The following is a 16,659-nucleotide window of genomic DNA, read 5'->3' as shown; positions in this document are numbered from 1 at the left end:
AAGCAGGACAGATTTGGGGAAGATCACTTGAAAAAGAACCTGAACTTCCATCTCCGAGTATTTACGGATGGACACAAACCGAGGAAGGAAGATGGATACCTCGTTGGATAACAACTCCACTAATCAGCGAGTCTTTAAGAGAGATATTAAAATGTAATTGTTCCAAAGTGTGTTCTGGAAAGTGTAGCTGTTTCAAAGCTGACTTAACATGTAAGCTCTTTGTAGATGTGAAGGATGTAAACGCTGAATATAGGTACACTAAGAAAGACTGTAAATTCCAATTTTACTCTCCTTCATGTTTTAACATGAAGTAAAATTCTCAATTTTGTTGCTATGTGATATGTTTTATTGTACAGTTTTGGTATTGCAGAAATCTTATATTCAAACTTCAATTTCCACAAGCTTGACGTGTAAAGTTAGAAAGATAAACTTAAAATACTTAAAGTGCTATGAATTCCATTTTCTTAAATCAAGAACAGACCGTCTGATAGTATTTCTAAGCGTATATTTGCAATTAGTGACCTCAAGAACATATATTTTGATACCGATCACTCTATAGTTATGGCATTATGTTAAATCTGGTCATTGGGCGCCATGTTGAAAAATAGCAAACTAAAGAAACTAAATAACAAGCTAAAATACAAATGTGTAAATTGTTCATTATTTGGTCAACAGTAATTAAATTAATATTGTCACTTGCACATAAAGAGTAAAATATAAGCTATTTTCAAGAAAAAACACCTTTACGAGATTAATTATTCAATATGGCCGCCATTATGACAAGAGCGCCAATTTCGATTGACTCCATCCCTAATATTGTTGTTTACACCTCAATTATTGTGTACTGTAAATTTCATACTTGTATCAAAAAGTGCACGATCATATGACCGATCCTCTAGACTATATTAGGAATTGGCGTGACGCACTGACATATAAGTAAATAGGAATCTTCGAGTTGCCATTTTTCTAATTTCTTTTCTTTTCCAAACTGCATTGTATTACAATTTTAGATTATGTTTAGGTGATAAATAGGGCTTCTTTATAGCCTTAATCTCGATATGGATAATAAGTAGAAATAAATAAAAGAAAAATCAGTAGATATGTTTTTTACGTGTTCTTCGGATCATGTTCAAATTTTGAATGGATTAAATTTATGTCAACGACTGCGGTTGGTGCTTGTTTGAGAATAAAATGCCAGTTTAAACAGCTATTACATATTACTTCCTTTCGTCGTCTTGAATACAAAAGAACATAGGAAGTGGTGAAAGTTTTCAACATGGATATTGTCTTTCTCCAACGTCATTTAATATCCATCTAGCAGAGATGGGGAACTAGATTCCATATAGAGAAGAAAAGATTTCAATGCGAAATGTAAGGATTAGACAGAATATATGGATATGTTGTAGAACCAGAATCAAAGATTACCGTGAAGTTAAAAAGAGTTGAGAAAAGCTGCAACGAATACGGAATGAAAGTAAACTGATTCTTTTTTTTAAAAAATCAATACTTGGAACGAAGTAGTTGATATCGAACGCAAAGTAGAAAGAAAAAACTATAACAAGTTATTATGTTCGGTACTTAGATTGCTAAGGGACAGAGTTTATGGCACTTAAAGGTGGAGCTCCAAGTTCCCTTTAAACGCTGTTAGCAAATAAGATGGCTACAGTGTTGTCACTTCTTTATACAAATTTAAATGTACAAAGCGGAGAACGAGAATATATTTGTAACCTGCTTGCGATATTCTATATCTGTTTATCCACACATATTCACAATACTGCAACGTCGCTTCACAAATTTCATTTCATTCGTATAGCGCACAAGCCATCAATTGTGTCCCACATTATAGTTTAATTAGTGAAGACATGAAATATTTAACTTAAAATTAAAAACAAAAATAGGAACGGCCAAAGTAGAACTTAGGAGTTGAAAAACTGTATTTTACGCGACTTCAAATAACTAGTTCAGGAAGAAAAACCATGAAACATTTGGTGTTACATATTGTCTTATACGGGGTAGAATCCTAGATATTATACAGAGGTGATGAAAATATTTAGATGATTCTGAAATATAGATGTGGGGAAAGAACGGTGAAAATCAGATGGGAGAAACGGAAAACTTATGAATTTCTGTTAGAAATATTTATAATTTGAATTTAAATTTAGTATAGACGTTGTTAATATGTTTATGATTGGAAGATAGTTACTTAAGGCTCTTCCGTAATTTAATTCCATTCTTTTTTAATTTAGCGAAGTACTATAAGACAATGAATATATAAATGAGAAAAGTGAGCCAGATATTATTTAAAAAAAAAAAAACTATATTATATGAATTAAGAACTGCTTTTAAGACTCATTGTGTAGTGTATAAGTAACCAACAATTATGGTGTTAGAAAGTGGGCACTCAAATTTGTTGTCTACAAAAAAAAAAAAAAAGGTTTGTAAACGGTTATTGAATATTTAATAGAATTTTGTACTTGTTGCCTGGATAACTCCTTAATTTCAATATTCTTCATCGTCTTTAACTTATCCACTAAATTTCAGAAACAAAACAAAAATGTGGGGGATGAGCTGCAGAAAGAAGCCCGGCGTTTTTTAAACTACATACAGTGATCTGACTCAAAAACTACTTGAAGAGATTTCTATGTACGTACAAATCTCAACTGGAACATAGCAAAATCTGAAGCGGTTGACCACGGGTAACACAACGACAACAATGTTGTTGACAACAAAGATCGTGGTCGAAAGGAGAAGCTCCACAGTGTGTGACAAAGTCCACACTGATGCCAGTTTATGCTGTGTGTTTGATAAGTTTGGAAGGGCATCGCAGATAAACAATTTATCATACAACTCAATGTTAGATTCAGATGGGAAGTATACTATACAAATAAATATTGTTTTCCCCCCTGCGCTTATTTTTACTAACAAAAAAAAACTTAATCGTTATAACTTCTATCTAATAAGCACATATTTTATTTGGTCAAAGCAGAGAGAAGAGGTCCCCCATCCCTTGATTTGCCAGTTCTGATAATATTACGATATTGCTTTAAAACTGTGTATCTGCTATCAAATAGTTCGGAGTTATACTGTTATTCATTAATCAAAGTTTCCGTAATTGCAATCAAATCATAATTATTTGATAATACACTACAAAAAAATTATTCATTTTACTACGCAAATTAAGATAATTTTGATAGCATATATAGAACAGTTTTTGAGTTTTTGAATGCACAGTTATTTTGAATGATTTACCTGGATCAGCTGAAGACAACTTACCACGTTTTTCGCTTCTATTCTTTGTATTGTCATCAATACCTTGACCTCAGGCTAATCTATACTTGGATACTTGGGGACATCTAGTTTGTTTGGAGGGGGAGGAAACATAAGAATCCTTTCCTTGTCGCACTTCGGGTCCACAATGATTTGATAGCCATCTCTATTGAAACAGGTGTCCGGTTGGAATCGTTAAAAGTACCAGAAACATTCTCGTTCAGCTAATAGCTTTACCTTTCTTGCCTTCCAATTCTGAAAGTTTGTGTCTTTTACCATCTATACATAAGTAACGAAATTGAATGTTCGCGTATTAACACTGCTTAAGTGCATCCATTAAATAAGGTTGGACTTTTTTATGCTTGTTTCTCACAGCCTCAGAATAGTTCTAATCCACAAATATTAGGTAATTTAGCTTTGTTTTTCGAAATATGTTCTTTCTTTGTCACTACGGAATTTACGTTCGATGGGCCTAGTTGTATTAGGACGCTTCCTTCCTACTCGTTGTACACGTTGCAACAGCTCATTGTCAATTTATAATTGAAATTTAGATCGTAATACATCCCACACTATCTTCTCTGTAGTGACCCAGTTATCGTTCTCATCCTCTTGAATTCCATAAAACAGAAGATTTTGTCTGGCGTGTTTAAGGTTATCTGCTTTTAGCTCAAGGAATTTTACATATTATTGTAACCCACGCACTTCACTTGATACTTTCACGAGTTCCGTTTTAACAGTGTTCACTCTATCCACTAACATTGTCACAGTTTCACGCAACAGTCGAAATTCATCCACTAATATATCATTTGATCCGCGAAGAAATGTCAAGATCTCTTTAATTTTTGCAATGTCGCTCAACTAGGAATTCACATTCCAAGGATGCTGTTCCACACCACCAATTATTAATAATACGCAAATCAACAGATCATGTGTGAAAAACACTTTAGTGTTATCAGTATTGAGCGCTGAGCACAAAGATTTTCTTATAGCAACTTCAAATAATCCTACTTTTGCTCTATAGATGTCTAGGTTTGCCTAATGAATGACGATTTGCACCGCATTTACTTATGGTCAATTCAAAATGGGTTAACCATAAATCTAGTTAAATCGAAGTGCATTTGTGTCTCCTCTAAACGACTTATACAAATGCACCGTTCGAATATACCAACAGTAGAGATAAATGGAACAATTATTCCATTTTCTGAAACTGTTACAAATCTTGGTGTAATAATAGGTGAATTCCTTGAGTGGAAACCTCACATTAACGCTGTATGTAAGAAAGCGTTCTGGTCTTTGCATTCACTCACTAGACTAAAGAAAATTCTACCCACTGAAACAAAGCTACTACTTGTAAAATCTCTAATATTCCCTCACCTTGAATATTGTAATGTAGTTCTATCAGACTTAAATGAAGAATTAGCATACCGTTTGCAACGTATCCAAAATGCCTGTATACGGTTTGCATATAATCTCAAACGATCAAATCATTTAACTCCATACTACAGAAAGCTGGGCCGTTTGAAACTTGCCGATAGACGTGATTTGCATCGACTCACACTTTTCTTTAAGACTTTGCGCTTTCAACAACCTTCCTACTTATTTCAACGCTTGCAACCACTAAATGCTCACCACGACCATAATACAAGATCAGGTATAAATAAACTACTTTCTCTTCCCCCACATTCGCCAAAATTCTACTCGAATGCGTTCTTTGTTTCCACTATCCGTGCGTGGAATGACCTTCCATCCAACACAAGACAATCTCAGTCAATCAACCTATTTAAGAAGTCGGTTGAGCATATCCTCCATAAGTCTACTACGCAGAGGCTTACTAATATCTTAAAAAAAAAAAAAGCTGGTTTCTATACTTCCTACCTTTTATTTCTTTTGTTCGCTAAATGTATGTGATTATATTAGGTGGTTATTTGAAGTAATCTATGTGTGCATGTGATTTGATACGCACGTGTGTGTATGTGTGTGTGTGTACGTATGATTGGGAGTGTTTTATATACGTATTTTATTATTTTTATTGTATTGTATTGTATTACTAATTGTGATACTATTGTATTGCATGGTCAAGTGGGAGACAAGGCAGGAGCCTTAACTTCGCCATGTAAAATAAGACTAAATAAATAAATAAATAAATAAATAAATAGGTTGATCACGGTTGAGTGCACCACGGAGCGAAGAACAATACGTCTGCCTGGCAGAATATTTTTCAGACCATAGCCCTAATTATTAGGCCTTATTGTTTTATTTTTTACTAATGCCATCTATGGGACAGTTCCATAAACTCTGTGAAACCTGTACATAGCTGTTTTAACAGCCCTTGTTCGTCTGAGATGTCCGTGTCAACATCTTGGTATTGATAAGTTCCTAAGCGTGCGGAGAATAACGGCAGTGTTGTACACTAATACGGAATGCACACCACTGTATAATAGTATCTTTCCAAATTCTTTTTTTTTTAATCCGAGGAGTATGATGAAAATCTTGGTATTGTAATCTTCTGAAGAGGACAAGTGTCACAACTGTTTTGAGTTTTCATATCTAGCAAAGACATGGTTAGAAGAACGACGGAAGACAAAACCGTCTTTCAATATTATAATTGTACTTAAACAATTCTCTTTTACCTTTTAGGTTTACGGTGGCCAACCCAAGACTCTCAACCAGAACATGTTGAATGGCTAGCCAGGAGCTAAAGCGTTACCATTTTTAAATTTAAGACCTCAATCTATTTAGGTTTGACCACTTTCTAATCTTAAGGGAGGAAAGTAAGCAATAATAATTAAATATTTAATTTCTGATTTTTTAAAGTTTAAATTAATGTTTACGGGGGGGATCAATAAGTCTTCGGCCTGATGCCCATAGAAATAAGATCCAGCATCGGAAATTCAATATATTGTGTTGCAGTCTTTAGTCGACTTACACAAAAAATTTTCCAATTACAGGTATGTGAATGAACCGTTTTGTGCCATCTGCTGAAAATGGAGCCTTCAGAGAACCGTGCAGTGATAAAGTTTCTATTGAAAAAAGCAACTAAACACAAAGTACGAGGGAGGATCAAATGAAAACCTTAAAAGTTGATTATAAATTTCAAATTTTGTGAATGTAATGAAAGTTGGCAATATTGTTTCTAACAGTATTCTCTTTCTTCAGTAGGTGGCAGAAGAGTCTAGTCAAACAAGCGCCAGCACAGGAGCAGTTTCAAGATGATCGCCCCACTATCCACATGCACCGCATTAGAACAGCTTTCGGTGATCCGGTTTTTGAGTAGTGAAGGTGTGAAACCAATTGAAATTCATCGCAGGATGGTAGCAAAGCATGGTGATTCGTGTTGTCGAACAGCTTGTAAAGGACAACAGGCGTATTACCCTGAAAGAAATCGCAACAATAATGAAGATTAGCTTTGGTTCAGCTCAACACACTGTCCATAATGTTCTGCATTTCAATAAGGTATCAGCAAGATGGGTCCCACGTCAGTTGACTGCTGAATTGAAAGATCGTCGCGTCGATGCCTGTGAAGAACTTTTGTGTCATTTCAACGCCTAGGGTGGTGCATTTCTGGACAGAATTGTTACAGGTGATGAGACCTGGGTTCCCTATCATCAACCAGAAACCAAGAAAGAGAGCAAGTAATGGCGGCATAGCTCTTCGCCGAAACCAAAAAAATTCCGCACTTAACCATCAGCAGGAAAGGTCATGCTCACTGTCCTCTGAGATTCTAATCGAATAATTTTGGATCAGTACATGGAAAGAGAAGTGACAGTAACCAGTGCCTCGTATTCAAACATGCTGAAAAATCAACTTCGCCCCGCAATCAGGCGTAAACGGCAAGGACTTTTGTCCTCAGGAGTACTCCTACAGCATGACAACGCCCGACCACACAATACCCGTTTGACCGTTGATACTATCGATTACATCAAATTTGAGTGTCTCATTCATCCACCCTATTTACCAGACCTTGCCCCCAGTGACTTTCATTTATTTGGATCACTCAAAGAAGCGATGGGCGGCAAACATTTCAAAAGTGATGAAGAGGTGAAAAATACGGTGCACGAGTGGCTACAATCTCGATCAAAAGAATTCTTCCACCGAGGTATCCATACACTTCCGAAACGGTGGAATACTTGCATTGAACGTCAAGGCAACTACGTTGAGAAATAAGGGGTAAGATTTCCTTTTCATTGTTACATTCTAACATTTATTGCACTTTTAAGGTTTTCATTTGATCCTCCCTCGTAAATCCATGAAGAATTTGTAAACACGTTCCATGATTCTTCCGCATCATATTCAACTGTAAAGAGATGGTATCATGAATTCAAACTTGACATAGAGTCATGTATGGACGCACCACGTGTCACTCGCCCATGCACGAAGTGACGAATGAAGACATAGTAAACAAGATCCAAGATATCGTTATGGCTCATTGAAGAGTGACTATCGCAAAATCGTAGAGAAGACTAACGTATCATATGGTAGAGTGCAGTCAATATTGGTCGATGTTCTTCACATGAAAAAATTATCTTCTCGATGAGTGCCAAGAATGTTGTCCATAGATCAGAAGAGGCAGCGAGTGGTTTGCTCCCAAGAACTTTTGGCAAGGATAAAGCGTAATCCAGAAAAAAATTACAAGCAATTTGCAATCATGGATGAGATTTGGGTATACCATTTCGATCTGGAGACGAAACGGCAATCTATGGGGTGGAAACACCATGGTTCTTCATGCACCGGTAAATTCCGCGTCGTCCCCAGCACCGGGAAGATAAAGGAATCAGTCTTCTGGGATGCTAAAGGAATTTTATTCATTGACTATTTGCCATGTGGACAGACCATCACAGGTGATTACTACGCCAACTTAATCCGAAGCTCGCACGAAACCATCAAGCAGAAGCGAAGAGGAAAATTGCCAGGCAAAGGGCTCTTCCATCAGGGCAATGCTGCGGTCTATAAGTCAACAGTTGCAATGGCGGTCATTCATGATGCTGGCTTCTAATTAATCGACTGCTCACCCTATTAACCAGACTTGGCTCCAAGTGATTTTTACCTATTTCCGAATTTGAAGCAGCAAAGGAAAGAGATTTGACAGTGTTGACAATGTCATGTGTGTGGTACAGAACTATTTTAACAGTTTCGATGAAAGTTTCTCTTACGAGGGAACCTATCCAAGTGCAACTCTGACTTCGAGTCGAGACTATGGTCGTTGGATACCTTGTCCCAAAAGAACATAACACGAAAAGTGATACATCCTCGATCGCAACCGTTGCAGAGATATAAGTGTGAAAAGTTAGAAATTGAGCTCCATACTATACATTACAAAGTCAGTTTCCGGGTCAGATTTTTCGGAAACGGTCAGGTAAGGAAACTCAGCGAATACATATCAAATTAGTGTTGGGAGCCCACCACCTTTTGAATGAAAAAATTTTGCCCCCGGGGCACTAGCAGGGTCTCAGGCGGGGTCCAACTCAAAATTGGCAAATGGAACCGGGGGTCAAGTAGCATATTGTATGAAAGCTATTGTTAAATAAAAGAAGATAGAACAAATCTCAACTCTCTATGATGACCCTGTGCAAACGGGCAGCTGGTCAAAATGTCAATACAACCTACATCAGAAAATATATGGCCACTCTTCTAAATCCGTTAAGTTGTGACAATAACAAAACAGAAACTTTTGCCTTTTGAACTTTTCACCCTCCACGACGGTTGCGATTGACAATGTATCCTTTCTCTTCTAGGACACGCAATCCAATGGTCATGGTCATTCTATGGTCCATTGGTCATTCGAAGTCACACTTATACTTGGATAAGGTCCGTTGTGTAACTCTGTGAGAGACTCTGCAACAATTTGTTTAACATCTAATACCTTGCACTTTTAAACGTGTTTTTCTGTTTTGTTATTGTCACAACTTAACGGATTTAGAAGAGTGGCCATATATTTTCTGATGTAGGTTGTATTGACATTTTGACCAGTTGCCCGTTTGCACAGGGTCATCATAGAGAGTTGAGATTTGTTCTATCTTCTTTTATTTAACAATAGCTTTCATACAATATGCTACTTGACCCCCGGTTCCATTTGCCAATTTTGAGTTGGACCCCTGCGAGTGCCCCGGGGGCAACATTTTTTCATTCAAAAGGTGGTGAGCTCCCAACACTAATTTGATATATATTCGCTGAGTTTCCTTACCTGACCGTTTCCGAAAAATCTGACCCGGAAGCTGACTTTGTAATGTATAGTATGGAGCTCAATTTCTAACTTTTCACGCTTATATCTCCGCAACGGTTGCGATCGAGGATGTATCACTTTTCGTGTTATGTTCTTTTGGGACAAGGTATCCAACGGGCATAGTCTCGACTCGAAGTCAGAGTTGCACTTGGATAGGTTTCCTCGTTAGAAGCAAATTTTGGGACACCGATTGGCCAAGTGAATTGAGGTCCAGGGGAGACTACGTTGAGAAATTAAAAACAAATGAAGATTTTATTTGTTTTCTTTCTACTCTAGGCCGAAAATTTGTTGATCCTCCCTGGTATTGATACTTTCATTGCATATGGTATTGTCTATGATTTAAATTCGTGTTTTCACTAAGTTTAATTGAAAATACCCGCTGAAAAGCTTAAACTTTTGAAAATAAAGTATTAATATTATTTTTAAAATTACCTTACATTTAAACTTTAAGAAGACGTCTATATAAGAGTTTTCCTTTAAACGATCAACCTTCACGTAACATCCAACGATGATATAACTCTAGCTCAAAAAGGTTTGACAACCATTGTCCTGTACTTCTCCAACACACTACATACAGAATGTAGTAAAATTTATCGAGGTCATTATTTAATGAGAATTATTCTCGTTACAAATGATAATTATAACCCATATTAATTAAGAGATCATATTAACTGCTCACAAAGAAATAACCTTCATCACGGCTCTAATTGCATTTCTTTAATTTAGTATTTGCTAATTTAATTTATATATTCCATTATAGATGTTTCATTAATGTCACATATATAATTCATTTTATTTGTATTAGCATCTCTTTTAATTGCATAAGCAATTAATTACTTTATTTTTCTGACACTCAGAACGTCAAAATATAAAATTGATTCATTTTATTGCTTTCAATTCCTTTTTTTTAAATATTCTTTGCGAAATGAAAATATTAATGAATTATCCTTTTAATGAGATCGGTTATCATTTTACGCCGCCTATAAAATTAGGTCCTCGGATGTTATATTACTAATAACATTTCATGGACTTTGTATATGTATTCCTTGGATTTAAAATTTCTTTTACCACTCACCAGTGGTCTAGTGTTTAGCACATGTGTCTTTCGTGCATGTGATCCAGAGGTTCGATTCTCAGCAGGAGAGCAAAAATATTTCTCTCTCAATCATTCACTTTGATAGTCCCTTTTAGCATAAAGAGCATAATCTTGCCAAGTTAAACTAAAACATTGATTTCATTTTTTAAGTGACTTAGAAATAAACAGTTTCTCAGTTAGAACTGTATGTATGTAAGGATATTTGCGATTATATCGAGAACTGTTGACTATATTTTGATGCAACTTTTCTGAGTCAAATAAGCTACTTCCAAAATGAAATCAAACGAAACCGCTAAGTTTTACGCCCTACGTTATACCGTTGTGATGAGAAATGACTGCATTTACCAACATGTGCAGGTAATTACGCTAAGTCTAGGATACTACTAAAAACCTGTAATGAATCTTGCAACTGATTACATCTTCTGTATTATACGAACTCAAATATTACTGCACAATATGATTGAAGCAAATATAAAGAAAGTACAAAATGCCAAAGTACAAAATGAAGATAAAAAGATAAAATGTAAGAACGATGATCTCCAAAGTTGAAATGAAGGCCCAAACAGAAAAGTTTTAGTCCATAAGAAGATAAACAAACAGTGTCACTGTACTGTGCCTTAAAAACAACTACACCGATATTACATGGAATATGTGGGACAAATGAAAACAACTTTGTCCTCTGCTGTCTGTTCTGCACAAACCCTAGCGTATTTTGCTGCACAATGCTTGGTATTGATTTAGTAGCCATGGAATCACAAATACTGAAATTACACTTACAAAACCAAGTGTTCCTAGAGGATATGAAATAAGGCGTACATTGCTGTAAACAATCGGCAATGTTCTGAGTTAGCATGGTACTAATAACGGATTCTTACCTCTATTGAAATAATAACGTCCTTCCATGGAACCTTCCGGAAGCAAACAACACTGCACAGCATGGCGGCCTCAGCGCTGTCTCCCAGAGTGTTAATCAAATCGGTCTTGTCCAAGACCATGGCACATATTGGAGGCGCATTTTAGCGGGTTTTGTCGGAAACGTCCCAGCAATGAACACTTGGCGTATTTAGCTGCACTGGCGTATATACCTGCAGTTACCGTATATACAGGGTGCAAGCAACTGATGTGTCTATCTTTTATCGTTATGCGCTTTTATCTATCACATCACACTGTTTATAGTGCCATATTGTTTCGCCGTTTTAATAGTTTGAATACTGGGCTCTAAGAAGCAGACCTTCACAAGGATGCTGGTCTTTTTACGATATTAAAAAAAATATATTTCGAACGCTGTAAATGCACAAATTACGTATTATACATCACTGCAAAGTGTGACTTTTCCTTTTTGCTTTCGTGTATAATATTTTCATTCCAAAAATGAGGTAATATTCCAAAGAGCATTATGTATTTCATAAAATTCACATAAAACACAAGGTTGATGAGACATATACTTGGCATTAATGAAGCACGTGCAGTATATTTGAGTCACTGTATTTATTCATAACATTTTTAAAAAATTCGATCACATTTCTAGGAACTACAGTGTATCAATTTATAATTTGAAGTATTTTCTTAAATGAAAAAAAAAAAAAAAAGACGCCGAGTTATTTACAAAGTGCGACTTTGTGGTGGAAGTTTGTATTTGAAGATTTTCGTGGTGTTAACCCAGTAACTGCAGATCTTGAAAATTTCCCTCGTGGGTCCAATCCCTTTGTATACAATTAGTGGCTCAGAAATATTTCCATGAATTCGAAACGTGTTTCCGGTAGTTTTGTTGTACGTTATGCAAAAAATAATCAAACCATTAGAAACATGTGAAATATCCCTGTATCATAAGGCTTGCCAGCACTTTTGCTAAATTTCTCTTCCAAATTGAGGCGTATTTCATCGTCAGACTGACATTTTTTCGCCATTTTTGCCTTAAAACAACATGTACATCGCTTTCAGACAAAGGCAACAGAAGAGTAAGTAAAGGCTCCGAGTTTTGAAAACCAGTAGAGGTATTCTCAGAATCAGTGGCGTATTTACGATTTTGTTTCGGGGAGGACCTTGCAAACTTTATTCCTTGAAATTTGAAAATGATGCAAGATATTTCATTTACTTTAAAATAGTAATACAATTTCGGGGGGCTTAAGCCCGAAGTCTTCCCTTAAATACGTCACTGCCCACAATTCACAACCAGAAAACTTCAAGTATGAAATATTAGTCATTCTTAGCGGGATTTCTTACCCGGAAAATTATGGAAATTGACTCTCCTCAAAACGTAGCTTTAGATATTTTAAAATTACAGTGGATTTTTATTTTCGAGTTTATTCACTTTTCTATCAAGTGGAAAGTATGTAGAAAATACTCTTGAGTAAGAGTACGGCGGCGTAAACATGAAGGTTCCAAGATTTCAACTTCCGATCTAATGTCTCGTTTCCGTTCTAAACGCCGACAATTTATAATGTAAGAAGTAAACAAAAAAAAAAAAAAAAAGTTGAAAATACCGCTGAGAATCTTTCGTTCTATTTGTCACCTTGTCACCTATAAATTTCTCGGTACAACAATTCCAGTACAAGACAATACTTGGTACAAAACAAAGTCCTCGGTCCAAGACAATATGTGTTTCCATCTCTGATAAAGTCTGTACAAACTTTATAGCCTTCCCCTCACAGCTCTATGAAAATATCAGGCCCTATTATCATTTAAGAAATACGGTAAAATATTAGATTTTTCTCTTTTCTTTCATTTTTGTTTCTTCACGTTTCTTTTTTCTCCTGTTCATTTTCCTCTTTCTGTGTGTGCTGAGCATCCCCACAAAGAACTCTAGGAGCCGTTCGAGTTAGAGACGGTGCCTCTGACAATAAGGATCACTTGTGCACTATCTAGTGAAAAAAATATGATCTATGACATTCAGTAAATAATTTAAGAATGCTTTGTATAGATTGTAAGTATAAAGGAAAACTGATTAAATAAATTTTCAATGGAAACACGTATACGTGATCCGAATTCCTCAGAAGTTGTTTCATTCCGCATATCTATGGAATTATCACAAGGTGTTAACATGTCATTCGAATGATTAAATGTTACAGTGTTGGGTTCAGAAGATTGCTCTCTGAGAGTGTAATAGTATTGCAAAAGTACAGGTGATTTCGGTTGTGTTTTATTGAATAAATCCTCCGAATTTGGATTTTCGCCCCGGCCGCCCCGCCAAATAATCCCTGAATTGTATAAATTTACTCTCATAGGAGAGAAAACACCTATAATAGTTTGTAGGAGATTGCCAAGCAACCCTGATATACAGTTCCAAACGTCACGTCAAACTCAAACTAATATTGATATAACTGTGCTGAACTGAAATTTGATCTTTTGTACAGTCAGTTTTTAAGGAGTTACACAGAGGCCATTCTCCAAAGAAGAATACAAACCTAAAAAAACTGTCATAGTTTGATAAGACAAGGAGACAACGTATTTAGTATCCTAATCAGTGTACACAAGAATTGAGACATAATGTAAGTTTTCTTCTTTTATCCCGTAACGATAAAATTACAATTTTAGTGCTAGAAGACAACTTATCTAATAAACTAATTTGTGTATATAAGATTTAAGATACTAGATAAGTTGTCTTCTCTTAGCTTGTAGCTATAAAATTATATTTTTATCAACATAGCTTCACCACCACTGAATGTAGCTGGTCAAACATATCACCACTTACTGGCTTATACCTCAAATACTATACACGTTTGTTCTAAATAGCAATTAGAGAATTTTTATATTTATTTTGTTAATTTTTATTTAGTCAGATACACTCACTATGTAATTATTTGGCTTTTGTGCCGCAGCGTAAGTCCAGTATGTTATGGCTTCTTAGGTTAGATCAGTTTACGTTAAAGTTATTCTAGGTTAGGTTAGATTTCACATTGCTGGAACTACTCTGCGCCACTTCCCTAACTTTTTTACTATTTATTCTTACTCCGATACGAAAGGTCTTAACAGAAAATTTCCTGTTTTATAAAGCATACACATTAGGTCATGGCACTGTATGTATATCTACGTCTGTGTTCAGATTGGTTCAGAATGAACGATTTTATGTTATGACGTTTACAGAATACTTTGCAATAATTATTTTGTGAACATATTGGTTATCCCAAATCAACACTTCGATGACTCGTAACATCACTCGGGAACCAAAGGTAAACACAGGAAAATAAGGTCACAACTTATTTCGCCAGCGTACTAAAAAGATCAAACGTCTATGACTATATTCATTGTCATAAAGATCGAATTACTTTTGTGAAGAAACTAATATTTATTATTTATTAATTTACGTTGAACTCCCACAAAATCATTTATTGTTTGTATAAAAAACATAATTTTCTTTAAGACTTGTCATCGGTGTTGTGAGACTATTTCTTTTTTTCTTCCTAATTACATAAAACTATTTCTTATGTGTCAAAAAACCCTAGACATTCGAAAGTATTACTTAATAAAATTCATTTATGTCTGAGAATTTAGTCAATGTTTTTCTTCCGTAGTTTTGTGTTTTCGTAGCTAAATCTTGGAAGTGTTGTTTATATTATGTAATGTATTATGTCATCAATGTTCATTTTATATAATAAAGCTGAGAGAGCTTCTTTCCCATTTATCTAACCATCTCTGATGTCAAGAGTACCTGTTGAGACGAAAACATCACATCTACGCATGCCTGGAGTCAGCAAAAATACCAGCAATCTATGTCTTTAAATACTCTCTCCAACCCGGAAATGTGGAGTAAGCTGGAGAGAGTCTTGAGAGTCGGTTTTCAAAGTCAGTGTCCAGAACCAGACGAGAGCCGGTCTTCGAAATCATTTTTGAACTCAGTCGCGAAGTTGTCGAAAGAGTGTTATCAGAGTCGGTCCGGGGAGAGCACTGCAGTCAGTAGAGAGTTTCAATGTGACGTCAGATTATATCCCTTCTTTTCCTTACCCCTCGGCTACACACTCTCTCTCTTCAAATACCCTGGAATAATCACGTTTATTTCTCTTAAAATCAAACGTGTGTCGTCCGGTCCCAAAACCCGTTCTACCTATGAAAAACATCCCAAAAAAACGACATCGACGACACAGCTTTCTTTGAAAATTATTTTCAAATTAAGCATCCGTAAAACTTTTATCTGATAACGTACGATAAGTCCATTTCTTGTGGCATTGATTTTTAAGGGCTTTGGTTCATCTAAAACTTCTTTATATATTTACAGCGTTCACCTCTGGTGCTAGGGGTCCCGGGTTCGATCCCAGCCCCCGCCAAGTGAACTTAGTGGTGGACAAACACCGTGTGCGTGGGTTTTCTCTGGGTTCTCCCGTTTCCTCCCACTTTCTTCATTCCACCATTTCATTCATTACTTATCATCACCGTCTCCTTTAGCCTAACCGGCATAACCGTGGGACATAAAACTCACAGTTTCATTTCATTTCATTTTCTTTATACATTTACGCTGCCCATGTGTCTGGCTGTCCGTTCGGGAGGCAAAACGTCTCAAGAACTATTTGATGGATTAACATCAATTTGGGCTAAGATGCGTAGGCTCAAATTGTTGCAATCGAGTTCGCTGATCCATCCCTGGAAGTGGCAGTTCATGAACCATTTCCATTTTAACGTCGATCACTACAGAATAAACAGTAATACATATTAAGAAGTATTTCCTACAATCAATTAGAGGCCCAAGATTACATTTAATCTTCACTTTTAACTCTCTACCAAAATTAAAAGTCACGAAACTCACGGTGGATCAGTGGTAGAGAACTTACTTCTGGTGCGTGGGGTCTCTGATTCGATCCCCGGTCAAGTAAGTTGATGATGGACAATATCGTGGGCAGGGTTTCCTGGGGGTACTCTGGTTTCCTCTCACATTCCCATTGCACCAATGTTTCCATTATCATTCCTTTGCCTCAATTATGCATAGGCTATCCATTAGCCTAACAGGTATAATCGTGGGACGTTAAACTGAAAGATTTGATTTCATTTCATAAAAATTCCTTACAACTTCTGGTTTCCATATTGATCTACATAGAAGAAAAACGATAAGATATAGTAATCTGCTGTCTTTTCAGAATAAACTTAG

General features: G+C 36.0%; 1 protein-coding gene across 1 annotated transcript; it reads left to right on the top strand.

Moving 5' to 3' along the window:
• The first annotated feature begins 7,810 nt into the window (after positions 1-7,810).
• LOC145685118 (uncharacterized) lies at positions 7,811-8,260 on the top strand. The gene has a single exon (XM_081757465.1). It carries the CDS (start codon positions 7,811-7,813, stop codon positions 8,258-8,260), a length of 450 nt encoding a protein of 149 aa, XP_081613591.1.
• The last annotated feature ends 8,399 nt before the right edge of the window (positions 8,261-16,659 follow it).

This window comes from Thermobia domestica, chromosome 5 (assembly GCF_964235325.1).
Source record: "Thermobia domestica chromosome 5, izTheDome1.hap1.1, whole genome shotgun sequence".
NCBI lineage: Eukaryota > Metazoa > Arthropoda > Insecta > Zygentoma > Lepismatidae > Thermobia > Thermobia domestica.
The sequence above is the reverse complement of the archived record's forward strand: the minus strand, read 5'-3'. Positions and strand labels throughout refer to the sequence as shown.